At 30.8% G+C, this 19,325-nt stretch overlaps 1 protein-coding gene and 1 long non-coding RNA gene across 2 annotated transcripts; both read right to left on the bottom strand.

Annotated features, from left to right (window-relative positions):
* Positions 1–275: 275 nt before the first annotated feature.
* On the bottom strand, positions 276–13,610 carry LOC105348187 (uncharacterized). Its single transcript, XM_066088418.1, has 21 exons — positions 13,509–13,610; positions 13,067–13,177; positions 11,633–11,670; positions 11,439–11,536; positions 11,181–11,342; positions 11,017–11,066; positions 10,906–10,928; positions 10,529–10,644; positions 10,259–10,423; positions 9,471–9,529; positions 8,305–8,418; positions 7,538–7,581; positions 7,277–7,374; positions 7,022–7,183; positions 6,327–6,373; positions 4,459–4,746; positions 3,630–3,770; positions 3,350–3,396; positions 2,205–2,999; positions 1,343–1,356; positions 276–400 (listed from the first exon to the last, which is right to left on the bottom strand). Exons 2-16 carry the CDS (start codon positions 13,128–13,130, stop codon positions 4,700–4,702), a joined length of 1,287 nt encoding a protein of 428 aa, XP_065944490.1. The 5' UTR covers positions 13,131–13,177; positions 13,509–13,610; the 3' UTR covers positions 276–400; positions 1,343–1,356; positions 2,205–2,999; positions 3,350–3,396; positions 3,630–3,770; positions 4,459–4,699.
* Positions 13,611–13,725: 115 nt separating this feature from the next.
* On the bottom strand, positions 13,726–15,049 carry LOC136276440 (uncharacterized). The gene is made up of 3 exons (XR_010714882.1): positions 14,907–15,049; positions 13,874–14,005; positions 13,726–13,778 (listed from the first exon to the last, which is right to left on the bottom strand). It is a non-coding gene; the product is annotated as an uncharacterized lncRNA (long non-coding RNA).
* Positions 15,050–19,325: the final 4,276 nt, after the last annotated feature.

Below are 19,325 nucleotides of genomic sequence, written 5' to 3'. Positions count from 1 at the left end.
CTATTAAATAAATGCTACTTTTTTATTTCTTCGTTATTTAAAGAAAAGTGAAATTAAATTATGGTAATCATTCTGTAACATTCCGTTCCGGTTAATATATATCTTAGTATTGAAACTATTGTTGTTCTTAAGGTGATTCCTTTTCCACCGACAAGGTTTTTACACCCATTTTCCTGGATTTGCGTGCATTTTGTGTACGTCCTGTCTTGTTGGAACTCCGACACCCCTTTGTGAGAATGAACAGGAAAGCCGCCACCCCGAGGATTGTAATCATCGCTCCTAACCCAAGCCCTGCCGCTATCAACAGTTTTTCCATGGAAACACGTGGGTTTAGCGCTATAACTTTGGTAATGACTCCGCTGTCTGGATGAATGCAGTAGCATTCTACTCGTCCTTTTGCCTACAAATAATTAGAAAATGTGTCTGATTTTTTCATCATTCATTCTAATAATGATTGGAGATAGATAATTAGATAGATAGACGGAAAGAATGATAGTTCTGTAGTATTCTTAGTCTAGGATTAAGTAAAAATCACAAGTTACTAAAAGTACAATTGCAAGGGTGATACATTTTAAACATTGGTCATATAAGGGGTAAACATTTAACAAGAATGAAATGTCTTATTTTCAAACGCACCAGCTCTCTTTTTGGTCATATATTACAATTTTAATAACCTCATAGAATTTCTTAAACTGGATAACAAGGAAGGAAGAAAGAAATATCAGAGCAACTATTAATTATATTTTTCTTTTACTATAGAGATACATGTATCATTAACGGTTTGCAAAATATTATATTACAAAAAGCAAAGTTCTTATTTTTTAAAATTATGCAAAACCTCATTATATTGAGAAATCTCCCTTTCCGATATGTTCTTAACGTTGTTATTGTAACAATAAGGATTCTATATAAAATAGGCTTGAATTAACATTCATAGGTTACCCTGTATTTAATGGTATTCCATGTATGCTTTATTATGGTGCATAAAGTTTCAATTTATTTAAAAATAATTAAACTATTTTAGGAAATTTATACCTGAATATGTGCAATAAGAAAACGTAAGGAATCGAAACAAATTGACCACATTTCATTTAGTAGATTATATGGATGCAATCCTACATGAATGGAGTTGAACAAATTTATCCGATCACGAAAGATAGCTGGTGTCCCTAAAATCTCGATGAAACGATACCCTCTCAGGTACAACCAATTTAATCAAAATCAAAATTCCTTTAAATATTACTTCTTAGAAACTACATTATATGGGATAATATGTAAATAAATTGGGAGAAAACTCTATTTGAGTATTCCTCTTCATCATGTCCATGATAAGGATACGTACCATCTTTTGTTTCGCTGCAAAACATATAACGACAAGATCAAAAGGCGATAGGAATTATGAATTGTAAGATTGTTTAAAGCTGCTTGGTCCGATTTTTTTGTAATTACAGTATCAAATTTTTCCCCATAAAAATCATTTATCTTAGAAAGTTATGGACTTTCTCCTATTTACACCAGCAGAATCAGTCTCCTTTCAAAGTTAGAAATATTCAAAGTAAATAAAAATAATTTCTCTTTGGGCAAACGAAAAAACAAACCAAAATGCATCACGGGAATGTTTAGAAAAGGAAACCGCATAGTTTCGTCCCCCGAATGATTGGGGTTATTCAACCCGCATGCTATGCATCGATTGTAAAGAAAGCAGACTTTGAAATATTAGCGAACAAAACGTACACATGTTTATTTGTAATTTGTCTGATAATTTCGACCTTTATTTAAAGCGATGTCAAAGTCGTAATACAACCATACACGTCTCGTCGTCAGGGGTGAAATTTAACATGAGGCGAAATAACGAGGTACCTTTTAATGTCGCATGTTTCGTTAGCAAATTTTGTACGTATTTTTCTTCATTGAAAGTTGGCATAATTGAAGGGTAAAACTACTGCAATGTCTATTATTATACATATACTTAGCATAGCCATCGTTTAAAAGCGTGCATAAAATTTGATATAAAATCGGACCAAGCAGCTTTAAAATATATCATAACTGATAACTTACTGTATGACATTGTTTAAAGCTATTTCAGAACATAAAGCTACAACGATTTTGCATCGGATTAAGGGTAATTTCAAAACCAATACATTACGCACAATGTTATATTCAATATTATACTTTTACCATCATAAAAATGCTTGTAAAGCTACCTTTCCTAATATTGCAATGGTTTGTCGTCAGATCAGAGGTTCGAGTTACTATGGGAATAATGGCTGATGACGAAGAAGGAATTGTAGTTGAAACATTTTCTGTGTTGGAATTCTGAGCGATTTTTGGGTTTGAAGCACTAGGTATATTACTTGTTGATGGAAAAATTGTAGTTGAACCAACTTCTGTGTTTGAATCCTGGGCGTAGTCAGGCCTTGATACCGTGGGCATATTTGTAGTGGTTAAAGGAATTGTAGTTGAACCACTTTTTGCTATGGAATTTTGTATAATAATTGTCTTTTCTGCCTTGGACATATCATTTGATGATAGGGAAATTGAGGTTGAACTACTTCCTGTGTTGACATTTAGGGCATTGTTAGAATTTGCGTTCGTGGGCAAACTAGTTGTGGATAAAGAAATGATAGTTAAACCAACTTCTGTGTTTAAATCCTGGGCGTTGTCAGGTATTGATACCATGGGTATATTTGTAGATAAAGGAAGTGTAGTTGAACCACTTTTTGCTATGGAATTCAGTGTCATGATTGTCTTGGACATATCAGTTAATACTGAAGAAATTGTAGTTGAACTACTTTCTGTGTTGACATTTTGGGCGTTATTAGAATTTGCGTTCCGAGGCAAACTAATTGTGGATAAAGACACTGTAGTTAAATCACTTTCTGTGTTTGCAGTTATTGTGGCATCTGTTGTTGACAATACATTTAACGAACTATGAGACACAAACGAAGTTAAAGTTGACGATACAGCTGTTACAGTTGTGGTTGTGATTATAGGTAAAACTGAAATCAAGGTAAAAAGTCAAAAGAAATCGGTCAATTCAAATTTATATTAAACGACTTCGAGCTCTGAGCTATGAAGGCACCGAAGTACAGTAACCATTAATACTTTGGTATTGTTTAAGCAATTTTGAGTCTTAACACAAAGCCCTCAAACACCTATCTAACATCTATCACTTAAATAAACCAATTTAAAAATGGAAGAACAGCTCCCTTTTTATTCATTTGTAATTGACTGCGCTTTATCTGCTTGAGTCTTTGAAATTTATGATTATATGAGATACTAAAATAGTATTCCAAAAGAGTAATCTAAATTAATATATCAATCAAACTGTGTTTTTGTCAAATCTTACCATGATACATAAAGTGCACTGTTATGCATCTTGTCTCTCCGGGAATGCTGAAAATATATTAATACCAATACATATACTGCAATCATTTGTTTCATTTTCTATTTAAATATAAAGGTTCAAGGCAATTAACATTGCAAAAACTTGTATTGGAAGAATAAAATGCAAAGAAATTTATCCAAAGATCATTGTCTGGAGACAATATTTTTCATTTCCGGTGTCATTTTTCTCTAATTAACATAGAAAAAATTGTATTGGAAGAATAAAATGCAAAAAAATTTACCCAAAGATCATTGTCTGGAAACAATATTTTTCATTTCCGGTATCATTTTTCTCTGATAGGATTAAAATGTCATGATGACATTCAGTATGAGATGAGGCAAAAATATGCACCGGTGATGTAGATATATCTCTTACTTCAGGGCTGCATAACACAACATTGAAAAAAACAAATCTGTACATGTGCAACAATGGTCAGTCTTGACCCCTAAACTAGATATCTTAACTATTCAAAAATACATTAAAATTCTAAATGCACAATACTAACATTTTCAAAAATGTACACGTCTGCTTGAAAATTAATTTCACAAAACGTTGTCTTCATGTTTGACTTAGAACATCAGCGGAAAAAGTGAACCCAATTTTAGATTCTAAATCCATCTTGAAAACTTGAAAAATATAAACTTAGGATGTTTCAATGTTTATTTCACAAATTTCTACTAATGATGTCTGTAGAAAGCATAAAACACCATAGCCGGCTTAATAATTTCCAACTGTATTTTCTTGGTAGGGTCTTGACACTATATTAATAAACCCTAAAGTCACCGAGGATGACTTGCTCTTTTTTTGTTGATTTGATTAAATATGGGCGATTAAAATTGAAATAGTTTTCCTTGAAAAACTCATTTGAAGCTTTGAATTAGTTTAGCTAAAGAGACACCATTGCACTAATCAACCTTTCCTATAGCAAAATAGGAAACAATCGTTTATTAGAGAGTTTGTTTCTCTTACTAGGATATATACCTATCACAATATTGCCAAACTAAATCATAATTCCTGTGATATTTCGTATTTAGTATGGTATGCCAGAAAGTTTAAAAATATATACTTACCACTTATTATTTAAGTGTTTACCCGTAGAAAACATTACATGACATGGTTGTCCGGGTGTGCAACTAAACTCTGATCCGTTGGTTGGTGAAGGTGAGATAAACTGTGACTGAAAATCCGATTTTAAGTACGAGATAAAGAGAAAGGGGGGTCAAATCTGACAACCAGAATCATATGCATGTACGTACTTTAAAGAAATAGATTTAATGAATGAAGAATAAACAACAATGAAGCATGGATTAATTAATGACCCCTAACCTGAAATGAGTACAGATTTTTATCCGCAGTATCTGTAAAAGAAAATTAAAAAGTAATTAAATAATAAATAATACGTCAAAATTACTTGCGCTGCAGCTGCAAAAGAATAACTATACTTTCAACTTATGTAGAGGTTAAGCATATGAACGTGTACGTGTTACTAGGGGAATCCCCTAATTCTATAAGTATTACGTCATAAGTTCTGTATACCGCGTAATTCTACAAGCTATACAAAACTTGTAGAATCAAAAGTACACAGAGGTGAAAACTTAGCAGTTCTTAATAAATATATAGACTTTGTCTATACCAAACGTAATTTTATGTAAAGCAAATAAATTGAGGACGACTGTGTGTTTGTTTTTTGGTTTCATCAAATTAATAGAATTATTTCATAAACAATGATAGTAAACTAAACAGGTTAAAAATGTTTAATATAATTATTTTACACGTTGGCTTACACGCAGAGTTTTTTTCAAACATAACCCAAATTTTAATACGTGTACGTGTTGAGTAAACATACTTGTAGGTCCAAACGTACCCATAGACGTGAACGTTCAAATGCTTAACCTCTCTAATGAATGGAAGAAGCATAACTCAAAGTTTTCGTAATTTTGCATGTTTATGGAGAAGTAAAGCATTCAAACGTGTAGAGGTACGAGCACGTGTAACTAGAGGAATCCCTTGACTTTATATGTATTACCTCACAAATTCTGCAAACTCGTAATTCTACGAGGTGTACAAAATGTATAGAATAAATAAATCACGTAAGTGAAACTTGTAGCATTTTGTAATAAAACTACAAACTTTTAAGTAAAGTAGTCGATAAATCAAGTACGACTGTGCGTTTAGTTTCATTAAAGTCATAATACGTATTATTTCATAAACAGAGTAAACTGAATATGTTGAAAAAGTTAAATCTAATTACTTTACACGCAAGCTTACACGTACAGTTTATTAAACATAACCCAAATTTTGGTACGTGTGTAAACATATTTGTACTGTTTCACGTATTCGTAGACGTACGTACACGTTTAAAAGCTTAACTTCTCTTGGTAAAGATGATTTGGGCCAATCTTTATCTATTCACATAATAATGATGAACTCCCGTCCCGATTTCGGATATTTTTATATGATGTACTATAAATGGTCACCTCAATACTCGAAATAATAATTGTTAAAAGGGTAAATTTTGAACAATGTTTAGGTAAATGAATTGTTTGATTTAGACTGTGAGTTGTACGTGTTTGAAGAATAACATTCAATAATTTTGAGAGATATTAAGAAGTAATGCTATTAAAAATTATGAATACTGTATACAGGATATATTCGCTCTCATTGTAAGCGGGCGAATTAAGTCTACATGGATTTCGATATCTCATATAACCTCTCTTTAAAGATAATTATGGTCGAATTCAAGACGGAGCGAACTGTTCGCAACTGTAGGGTAGAAGGGTGAAAATTATATGGGCGAAATTAACCCTGTATACAGAAGTAATTGATATTTAATTATAAAATTCGTTAAATTCAATTAGGTAAAAAAGGTAAGCTTGTTATCATAGCTTATATTTTTGTGATTTGTTGGTGCAGTGTAATGAAACGGTTAAATACCTACCACGTTCAGACGACACATTGCAGCAGACGTTGTCATATGAGATCAGACTATTAAATTCAAAATGAAATCAAATGTTATTTGGATTTTCTGTGGAAATATTATCATTCTTATTTCGGAAGGTAAATAAATAAGCATAACTAAGAGTTCAACGCTTCTATGTAACAATCTATATTCCGACTCACTTAAAACATTCCCAACTTTTAAATGTGTTAATATTTGCCCAAGTCAACGCAATTTAAAATGGAAAAAATGGCTGTGATATTGTTGATATTAACGCTTCTTGAAAAAAATGTGTAAAGTTTAGTCGAAATGCTTGATACTTTGAAGTATCAAAAGTACGTTGCCACAAACCTAGCAAAAATATTTCTAAACAAGAAGTCTATGATTCACTTATATCTACTCGAGTCTATAAGCAGTGAATTTGCTTAAGATATCATTTATACAGTTTAAACCCGATCATCCTGGTTCAAAAAGGTTACGTACGGCATGAATAAACAATATAACATTTTCTATTGCATTGTAATTTTGAGAAAGCCTATGTAAAATGTTGATATAACAAAAGTTATAGTAAAAGCAGGTTTTGCCAAAAAAGCCGAATATGTAAAGCCGAACTAATAGCAAACATAACCTGCGCATTTACCTTTGATGAGCTTACATTTCAAAGGTAGACAAGTATTTTTAGTAATAAATCTCACCCATTAGACGATTCAAGAGATAAACAAAATTCATCTATTCCAGATACATTGTGTATAATCGTAGCTTTTCCACTGCAGTCCAATGATTCTGATATCACAGCTTTCGTGAGATGTACACTGCTGAAGTTTGCCCCTGTCCATGAAGGATGAAATTCACAGGAGCTGCCAAAAGGTTTGAATAAACTTTCTAAAAACTGCTTTCACTAGGTATTTGATTTGCAGAACATGCTTGTGATTAAATGAATGAAACAAAACCTGTCTGTGTTTGTTACAGAATATGGTATCACACATTCTTCTCTAAGTGGGCATCTAATAAGTTTTGGCAATACAAAGTCTCCAAACAGAGGTGTAAGCTGAAAGTGATAGTTATTAAAATTGAACAATGTACGTGTTTTTATTCTACAAAGCATTATCAATTTGCTAAATATGAAATGTATATATATATATATATATATATATATATATATATATATATATATATATATATATATATATATATCGGACATTTGACCTTACCTGAGAAGCCGAAAAGTTACCTATTCCTTGGGCTAATCCAGAATCTAAAATACGTTGGAAACGATGTGATCAGCACTTGTAACATAAAGACTTCTTTGTTTGATTACAGGTAAAATAATATATGTTCGATTATTATTTTGTAAATCTTTACATAAACGATGATTGAATAAATAACTATAAGTATGTGCATAAGGTTGAAACAGATTTTATTCTTAAAAAGTTCGAGATATTTTCGTCAGTAATAAAACATAATGAAAATATGCCATATATCCGTTTTCTGTGTCACACAATTTGGGATAATCAATTGCATCTTATATAGGCAAATATGTACATTGAATGACTATCAGTTTTAGTTATACCTGTCTCATTTTATTTAAACCACTTTCCCAAAAATTGGAAAAAAAAACTTTTGATGAAAGTTTTGTTTCAAGGTGTTATTTTAACCGTCTGTCTTGATATACAAAAATATTGTTTGTCATAATCATAGGTAACTTACACCAAAAAGCTTTATTTTCGTCAATAATTGTTATTGTAACAATTTTTGCCAATTCATTTTTCAGTGTTTCTACTTAATTAAAATAAATTGTTTTGCGTCACACAGTTGTTGTTTATGAAAAATAGCTAGTTAATACCATAATAGTTCCACTCAAATGAATTTGAAAGCTGTTAACCTTTACCGTTCAAAGAATTGGTATTAAAAAAAAAAAGATAATAAATAACACTATATCAAACATTTTAGATCTCTTTTGAATATTCACTTGACAAACCTTTGGAACAATTTTCGCTCGAAAATCCTGATCGACACAAGCATCGGGAAACAGGGGAGCTTCCATCACAAAATCCGTGATGCTGGCAAGACATTCCAACACAAGGACCTTGACCTGTGACACATTGTTATCAGTTATTTATAGAACATATTTTTTTTTCAAAGATATTAACTTTAAATTGTTATCCATTAATTGATTGGCTAAAAAACCCATAACTCAAGGAGTCTCGGGGGAGAATGTTTCAAACATACGATTTCCTTTAATTCTTTTTACAGTGAAATGCCAACTTATGAGAAAACTATGTGCAAAATATTAAGTAAATTGACCGGATAGTTTATCTGTTTGCCGCGCTCAAATTTTGGTCGTATGTCCGATTCATCGCCGACATTCTATATAGGATTATATAGAAAAATGAGTGTTTTCATTTTCAATTTCATATTGAAAAAATTACAAACATACGATTTTCTTTTAATTTTCAGCGATGAAAGATTAACGTATAAGTAAACTTTTTGCCAAATTAAAACGAAATTGACCGGATGGTTTTTATGCTATCCGCCCTCATAGTTTGATTCTATAAACGTGCCGTGCCAGCCATTTTACATATAGAAATGTATATAAAAAAAAAAGATGTTTACGAATCAAATTCAATTTTTTTGTAGTAGAAGAAAAATACCTTTCCACTCACACAGAACGTAGAAGGACCGCGCATATGTTTTTATTTTGCAAATTATAGTTTTGATTTTAATTATTGACGCTGCAATAGAAAGTGCACGACGTTTATTTTTGTCAATTGTTACGTCAGAGTATCAACAGACGTTATCGTAGGACGTTGATTCCGACGACAATAACGTCAATTTTGAAGAAGCGGCGAGATGATTAAAATACTTCTGACATTATTCTAACGATTCTTTACACTAAATATAATTTTTGATAAGTCATTTTTTTAACATAAAAACGTTACATGATAACCTGTATATTTGAACATATTACTTTACGTTTGCGTTTTACGACAGTAATGCGCAATACCCTGCGCAGAGGGCGCAAAATTTTAAACCCGCTACCGGCCTTAAGAAACTATATTATAAATAATGTAAATGTTAAATTAAAGTCTTTAATTTTTTTTATCGCATTGCTTACAGTTTAAGAAAAATATTGTTTGGTAAAACCTTTTAATTCCTGTACAAATTTAATGAAGTAGCAGCGCTTTTCCTCGTACATTTGATATCTGAAATATAAATCAAGCACTTGTATTATAAATGATTGAAACCCCCCAGAGACAGTTATAAATGCATGAGCCACTGTTTGTAAAACAAAATAGTTAATAAATTAAGCGCTAAATTATCCAAAAGCACAAACGGAACGTGAAAAAAAACAAAACGAATTTTATATGTAATATACATTTTACTTCTGGTATAATTTTTTGGAGAAAATATTAACTCTGCGTACAAAATTCTAGAATATGTTGGAACAAATCTAAAGTGTGTTAAAACTGTAAAGTGATGTAGATAAAAGCAGCATTTTAACGTCAAGTCGTTAAAATATTGATTTCATTTTGTTGAATTGTTTTATACGCAGTTTTTATTTCTGCTTAGTTGACAGATCTCAAAACCATGTTTACGCGCATTCCAAATGTAGTATGCACAAAGTTGTAGTAAACAGTTTACGTTTTAATTAAAAATATTCTTCCTTAACCGTTAATTTTATTTAAAGTTGTTGATTATTCCTTTTCTTTTTATATGTTTATGATAATAGAACTGAAAACATTGATAATTAATGAATTGAATTCAAACAATTTGAATAAATTTAGTAAAATAAAAAAGAATTTTTTGATGTTTAAAGAGTCTTTAATGTTGTCGGTACTTATTGTGATATTGTATTCAAAGTTGCGATAGTTTACACATTAGTTGTTCAATTCTGATAAATAACACAATTTGATTAAGCAGAAAAAACTCACTTTTTTACTTCCAATGCACCACTAGAGAGAGTGAAACAAAGGTGGAGATAAGTGATGTTGTCTGGTAATATCGACACATCAAAACGGCAAGGCTGACTTACAGTGTCTTTTAAAGGAAAAACATACACGCCATCCTCGATGTTTTTGTCAGTCAGTAGTAACGGACTAAAATGTAAGTTTAAAAATTAGGACTTAAGAAAGTACATACAACAGATACATTTGCATCACAAGGTTGTCAACGTTATGTTTGTAAATGAAGAAATAGCTCACCAATGGTTTACCCCCAATTTGTTTTTTGCCCATATGTTTATGTAACACTGTTCGTTGACAACACAATGCATATTGGTGGAGTCAGGAGGAGTAGGTTCTATAAAATGTGGGAATAGCTGAAAAAAAAAATAAATTGATGTTTTCAATCGATACTATATATTTAATTACACGACATTTATGATTAGCTAAAACTAATTTGTGGTCAACCATATTTTTTCAGTGAAATGACATATTGTTCTGTCTTTCTAAGAAATTATTATTGCTACCGATCTAAGCTAAACAACTCAATATCAAAGAATGGCCTTAGCGGATACTATGATAAACAAATAAAATGTCTTTGATATTTTCGAAAATATTCCTTCTTTCAATTACATTACCTTTTTAGGCGCAAAGGATTGTCCTACAAAATACAACAACAAATGAATTATTTTTCTAGAACAATAAACGAACATAATTTGAACAAAAGAGGGGTTCAAAATCATAATTACCTTTTGAAACATTAATTTTGTAGCAAAGTTCATCTTCTATTTTAGTTTTCCTGAAATAATAAATGTAATTTTATATACGGTTAAGGATGTTTTAGCTGAGCAAATACTGTTTTTAATAAAATAAAGGATAAAAAGAAAATTGATAAATATTTTTAAATATTTACAGCGGAGAATCAAAAGAGTCGACACATATCCATTTCATTCCTTGTTCATGACCAATCACCGTCAATGTTCCATGGATTATTCCTCCTTTGTTTTCGGATTGTTCCAAAGTCAGGGACTTCAATTCAAACGTTTTATCAAAACCTCCTAACTCTATATGGGGCCTTAACAAGACAAAAAATTATTAAAACATTATACTAGTTGAAAAACTTGTATACTAGTATAGAAAAAAGCCTATTTATCGTTCTTCACATACTCACATGCTAGTGACATATTTGAGAACACTAAACGGAATAGGACATGGTTCGTTGATATAACATGTAAGTACATCTATGTGGCTCATCGTTGTAAAATGCCCCTATCGAACAAATTAATTCAGTTATTTAGAAAATAATCATTGTGTTGAACATAATGGACATGCTAAGTTGCTAATTTCACAAATATTTCAACTTACTCCTTTTTTCATTCCATTGGTTATAGATTGGTAAATTTCTACAAAACAAAGAACTATATATGATAAGAGTTGAATTTGGCCTCCATAATTCGCCATTTTTATAAGTGTTTCTGGTACAACAAAATGTTATGTTATATTTTATAAGAGTTGATGTAAAATATATTTTTCATCTATTTATTTGATTTATTTGCACCTACTGTCAGTATATGACGTCAGAAATGACGCTATTTCTATAATTCAATCAAAATCAGTTAAAAATTGACATTTTTCTTATCTATTAATGAATGGGAAATATAGAGCGCATGGTTGAACAAAAAAAATGTTTTGTGACGTATTAAACTTGGCTAGATACATCTCTGATTAAAATATTTTGTTTATTCAAGCATGCGCTCTATGTTTTCTGAAAGAGAAACTGCTTGAAAAAAAGCTGTTTTATGCTAAAAATGAAAATAACGGCGGGAAAAGGTTGTCTTTGCGATGTCATATTTCTAAATTGTGGGCAGTTAAATCAAATTGAACATTATGTAAAAACATCACATATACATCTGTACAAAGAAAATAAAGAATTACAGTAAAATGACGATGTTTATTTTAGGGGGCCATTTTAGGCACATATCATGTTAAGCCCTTTGATAAAACTATCACAGCTTTTTGGTGATAAAAACAATCTGTAGTATATCTGTATTGATATGTAGTTACTCTGCTGTTTCAAAACAAGCCCATTGGCGACATCGTTACCTGAACTAAATATCTTAACATGAAACGTGCATAGTCCACTAGCAAATGACAGCATTGTAATTCGTGAAAAGATTTTAAAACACTTTCATTTATTTCTATATTAAAATTTGAAACTTTCTTGGGACCCCCGTATTGGTCTAGGAACCTAAGTTTAAAACATTTTCACAATCTGAGGATGTTTGCAAAGTAATCTTACAAATGTAGCACTGTTAAGATCTCGAAAATCTCTTTGTAACATTTTCCAATATGTTTTAAATGAAATTGAACATTAAACCCCTCCAAAATACAACCCTTACCTTTACCAAGAACGTGCTTAAATCATTTTTAAAGCATTCAGACTAAATCCTGGACAAAATTGTACACTAACGTTTATATAGATATGTTAAATTTGATCAGTTTCATATTGGATCTATTTGCAGAGTTATTTGATGATATTAGTATTTTATTATATAAACTGTATTAATACATCTTATACACGACACTTTAATAAATCAAATACTAACTTCTTACTTATTTACAAAATATATGAGCTCTGTTTCTTACCGAAAAAGAAATGTGACATTCAAAATTATATGCACTTGACCTAACATTTAAACATTGCGAATATAAATTGAAAAACAAACAAACATAAATATTATGGCTCAGGCGTTATCATATCTCGGTTACAAGTTACTGTAGAAGTAAAAAGGTAGTTACTTTGAGCGCATGTAGAGCCAGAATATCCTGGTCGACACAGGCAATTTGTTTCATTAAAATTCATGAAACAGAAGGCATCATTCTGGCAGTAAGGATTGCTGGTACAAAAACCTTTAATGGCATACAGAATATTAATCATTAAAGATACACAGTCAGTGATCTAGATATTAAGATACTTGGTTACGTCCCTACTATCCTAGCAGTACTAGTATAACAATTACTTTAACAATTTAAGCTTTAATATTCTTTAAGAAAAGGTTTGAAGATATGATAATTTTCTAACAGTGATTTTGAGCTAAAAAATGGCATATACCAAGAAACTTATGTAAAGGTTTTAGAACAACAACAAGATTGGTTCTGGGACATCTTTAAGGGTTTGGCAAGATTAGCTAATAAATTATTTATTAGCCGAGTTTTAATGTTAATATAGTAAGATACGTACTGTTTTCACAGTACCTTCCCCAGTTTCCTTGTTGACAGTGGCATTTTAGAAGTCCAATAATTGTGCTCTGACAGTACGCATTATTGACGCAAGGATTTCTTGAACATTCTATTGATAATGTTAAAGTAAAGATTTATAATGAAAAAGGTGTTATGATAATGTAAAAGACAATGAAAGTTAATTAAAAGCAATAAATATTTTGATTTTCTGAACTTACTGTCAGTTATGTCATTGGTTTGGACTTTGTAACAACGTGATTCACCTTTGGCGCTTTAATACATGAAATAATTGAAATAAGAGAAAAATTTCAACTTATTTCAAAATATAGGTTCTCACATTTACTAATTATTACAGATGATACGTACCACAGCATAAAACACACCGTATTGCTACCACAAGCTGATGTGTTAGTGTAAACTATCTCGTATCGACATAGCCCCGTGTTCAGTTCCGGAGTATATATGCCAGTGTGTTCATCATGTGAAATCAAACTAGGGCTTAAATCAAAACGTTTAAATAAGATGACATAATCAGTTGAATTATTTCATTTTTAATTTAAAACAAAAACACATATGTAATCCTCAAAACCATATCTTTTAACTACATTGTATTTAAATACATATGTATACATGGAATTTTGAAGTGTAGAGTGGAAAGCTGTTATTGTTCATGTAGTATCTTACATCATAGTAAACCATGGTACTTGAATAAGCAGGCACACGATTTTTCCCGTATAAAGGTTAAACCTAATTCTTGAAGCATTAGTATGATGAGCATGAATAACGTCATTTATACATTCCCATATTGTTCAGGTTATCAGAGAAAAAAAAGGCCCCCGTTAGTCATACTTTAAAATATTTTTTCATAAAAGCTTGTTTCAATACCATTTTATTTTTTTTCTTTTACCATTAAAAGATTTAAAAGAAATTCCACGAGTTTTCTTGTTTCCATATGAGTATTCAAAATCCTCGACTGAGACATATTTAAGTTTTTCCCATGTATTTCTGTAATAAATGTTTAACCAGCATTTAGGTCTATATTTTCACCTCAGATCATAGTTTTACCGATAATATATATATTAGGAACCAAGTTAAATATTTTCATTGATATTTAAACAAACTTGAAAGTCTTTGACATTTTCAGTTTATGTCCTTCGTATTTGTGAAAATAAATAAATACATATTTATCATCATTATTTATTGTCGGATTGGGTTGTCGGCAAGGAATTTTAAAAAGCATTTAGCCCCAATAAGAATGTTGATTTTGTTATTGTTTTTATTGCAAAAATTTTTAATAATGGAAATGAGCAAATTAAAAAAAATCCTTTTAAATTATAAGACACTGTTAGGAATCTCTGAATCAGTTGTTAGGAAATCAGCTATTGTAAAAAACTAATACCACGATCCCTTAGTTTCTGCATACATATAAAAATGACAGGGCTTCCCTTTTTTGCATCCAATAACGGACTCCCGCTGAGGTGTTTGTGAGGAAAACGAGCAACCAGGATACATCTAGATACACAAAAACACAATATAGCATTAAAATACTTATTAATTTTTGTGTGAAAATCATTCTTTGGAATAAAACATTTTTATGGTGTTTTCATGGTGAAAATAATTAACCAAAGATATCAAAATTTATTATATTACCACAATATTTAATCTAAAATGTAAATGTACAGGTTAAAAAACATACAAAATGCTTCTGTTCCATTTACATGTATTTGAGAAAATATGTAAAGTCCTTGCAGTGTATTTCCTATTAGTAAAGTTCTATAATCAACTATAGAAATTGTCCTTGTTAAAAATTAAAACGTCATGTTTTGCGAATTTAAGTTATGCATTGGTTTTACATTTTGTGGAAATTGCACAAAAGCTATATTAAATATCAAATTTTGTTTATCTTCATTTTTATGGTGTCTTATTGTTTTTTTCTTATTTTGTTTACTAGTCATAATAATAGGAATACAAACTCCATGTTTTATTTCATCAAATATTATACAAAAGGAAAATGTGAAATTATATATATATATATATATATATATATATATATATAAAAGGTTTTCAGTAGACGATAACACAAATCAAATTGTAACAATTTGAAATCCACTGAAGAGCCGATCAGGCGAAAGCGCTGTGGATTAAATTTGAGAGAAATGGATTATTGTGTTATCGTCTACTGAAAACCTTTTTCTATATCGTTACCTATACCAAGGACTTATTCGTTTATATATATATATATATATATATATATATATATATATATATATATATATATATATATATATATATATATAAGAATATTAAACCAATTGATTTCCATTTTTTATGCAAAGTTTTAATGATAGTAGTTTGAACTGCTTAAAATGTTGTTTACTCATTTTGAAGGAAACTATAAAATGAAATTTCTGAAAGTTACCTGTTGCATGCCTGTAATTAAAAAGAAAACATAATATCAATAAATTAATGTTGACGATTTACAAGTGAAAATTCGTAGAGAAAGAGATCCTTACTTTGATCTGCTTGTGGAACACCTTTCTCAACTAAGTGGAAACAGCGTTTGTCCGTTATAGAAACTCGTCTGTAAAGACGCATTTATCAAATAAAATTCATGTGTTTAACCTAGCATTTTTTTCTCTGCCCTGTTAATATTGAAAGAAGGTAAAACAATATGCTGTTTGTTATTTACTAGTTCTATCACATACAAAGGCACTGGAAAATATAGTAAATATTTATAGATAAAAAAATGAATATATTAATCAAGCACCTGAATATATTTCGGGATGGATGTAAAATTTTATACACGTACTCGCTATTGACTGGTACGGGTGAGTCGTCCCGAAGCTCATACATTTTTTAGTTGTGTATTTTTTTACTGAATTCAATTTCATGTTATGTGAAACATTTTCATTAGAAAAATGTTTAGATTTACAATCATAATATTCGAATTATATTTGTTATTAAAACATGATTCTTAAAATTTTTGATATGATTTTTTATTCACGGTTTATACAAATGATTATTAGAATAATAAAATAGTGGTCCTTTCTCGTCCCTTCAAGAGTTACAAACGCTAATCGCATACAATCCTGTGGATATTTAATATATAATATTAACATTCCATATATTTTTTGCATGTACGGTGTGTGGAAAGCTAATACAGTAATAACACTGTAACAAACAAAGATTAATATGTCGTATTTTTATCATGACAGCACACACGTTGAATGCTGTAAAATGCGACGTTATAAGCAGAAATCAAAGTTCATGCGCTTTTGGCTGTGACAGTGGCTGTGGCTCTTCCGTTTATACTAATTTACTCTAAAGACAAAATATGATTTTTAAGGTATAAATCACATTTGTAGACAAGGCAAGAAGTTAAAAAAATGTAAATATAAGATATATATATATATATATATATATATATATATATATATATATATATATATATATATATATAGCAACACAACGTAGAACATATACTATGACGTCACAATATGAATACAGTCTGGCAAGTGACGTCATACAACAATATTGCGCTAAAACATATGAAATATAGTGATAGTCTATAGAAAGCACATTGATAGCCGTAATTAGTACATAAACAAGTAATATATAAAAAATGTATAGATAACGGGACATAAAATGTTGTTTATGGGGTGTTTTGTAAAAAGTGTAACAAAATTGTATATGTTGGGGAAACGGGGGTGACTTTATATCAAAGACATGTTTTAAATTTGTCACTGATCAGGAGAGAAACTAACAACCCTGTAGCAATGCATTTTTATACTGACGAACACACAGTTGAGGATTATTCTGTAATAGGTATTGAAAAATTGTACAAAGATGAAACTTACAGAAAATTCAGAGAAAATTTGTGGAAGAAAAAATTAAATACTTATATGCCTTTTGGTAAAAACAAAAGGGAACATTATTGTCTTTAGACTACATTATCACTAGTTTGTATAGACATTTCCTTTATTCTATGTCCCGTTATCTATACATTTTTCATATATTACTTGTTTATGTACTAATTACGGCTATCAATGTGCTTTCTATAGACTCTCACCTATATTTCATATGTTTTTGGCGCAATATTGTTGTATGACGTCACTTGCCAGACTGTATTCATATTGTGACGTAATAGTATATGTTCTACGTTGTGTTGCTATAGACAATAAACACCGACTGATGAAGACCGGTAACACGGTCGAAATATTTTGAAACAGTGTTTTAAAAGTTTTTTATTACATATTTATATATATTATTACTTATTAGGTTCGTTACTGACTGTTTACAGAAATTTGTGGGGTTGGTAAAGTCCATAGAAGGCGAGGCGGAGCCGAGCCTTCTATGGACTTTACCGACACCACAAATTTCTGTAAACAGTCAGTATTGAACCCTTATAAGTGTTTTGTTTTGTCAAGGACCTACAGTTTGATATGTAAACAAACAAAAGATAATATATAACGATTAAATTCATAGCTTAATTCTCTAATTTTTTACCTTCCTCGTCAGTCGTTTGTGCAAACCTCGATGCTATTGTAGGATCATAATATTACGCCACGGGCAAAGGGGGGTCACTCTAAATATTTTGGGGCTTAAAAATTAAAGGTATGGTTGAACGTTTGTGCAAAAAATCAGCTCAAATAATGTTACGTCCGCCATGTTGCCGTTTAAATTTTGACGCTTGCCTTTTAAAGAAATTTGTGAGGCAGCCACGTGACGCGTTTCATCCAATGACGTCGCGACATTCTAGTCCGAGGCAAAACAAATATATATATATATATATATATATATATATATATATATATATATATATATATATATATATATATATATATATATATACACTGTAGAAGCAGAAATATTCGTCGAGGATTTAATTTCGTTATTTTCGTTGGCAATATAAATCAACGAAATTAAATCCATGACAAATTTTTAACCCAAGTATTCAATAATACAGAGTTGTAATGTTACACAAACGTATTTACATCGTACATAAGATCACGATCACCATTGATATTGATGTACATGGATCATCTCAGAACATCGATATGTAACCGTTCGTTAAAATATAAACAAGTATTAAAATGCAGGATAATAGTTTTACCGTTCTTACTACATGTATAGTATCTTGCTGTACATAGATCTGCTTACGGTAATTATGACACGTTAACACCCAAGTGCCCCCGATATTCCGGCTAGCTGAAATCCGTTAAGTATACACTCATTGTCTTTAGACAAAACATCAAACGCGTGTAACAGCCAGTTGGCGTGGGCGGGTTTAATTTCACCGACACGCAGGTCAATACTATTTTTCTCCACAGGCACACCGTTAGAGAGCTGTGAGGAAACCTGTTCAGAGTACCAGCTAACGAACATTTGTTTTAGTATCGACTTAAGTTTTCCGTTCACGGACCGATCACATGGTTGTAGTTCTTCGGTAGTAGAAGGCGGAACAAAAATCATGCGGATTTTGTTTTTGTGAAGAAGTTAATAAATTCCTTGTCTTGATGAGCTTTAAAAATATCGAATAATGCCAGCGCTGTGCACCTTTGTCTTCCCCCACGTCCAATTTCCTTTGGAACTTTATCAACATACGGGATAAGAACCTTGTTCGCATATTCAATCATAGTTTCGGCTGTCGACCAGTGATTTTGAGAATGAGTGATGTTCCAGTCTTTTGGAAATGAGAACGAAGGATGACATCTATCCGTTAATCCCTTGTAAATCAATTGAGACGGTAGCAACGATCCCGTCAACGAAATTCCGATAACACCGGTTATCTCTCTTTTGTCATCCAAGGCAACAATGC

The sequence above is a fragment of the Magallana gigas genome, chromosome 6, assembly GCF_963853765.1.
Source record: "Magallana gigas chromosome 6, xbMagGiga1.1, whole genome shotgun sequence".
In the NCBI taxonomy this organism is placed as follows: Eukaryota; Metazoa; Mollusca; class Bivalvia; order Ostreida; family Ostreidae; genus Magallana; species Magallana gigas.
This window is presented reverse-complemented; position numbering and strand designations above follow the sequence as displayed.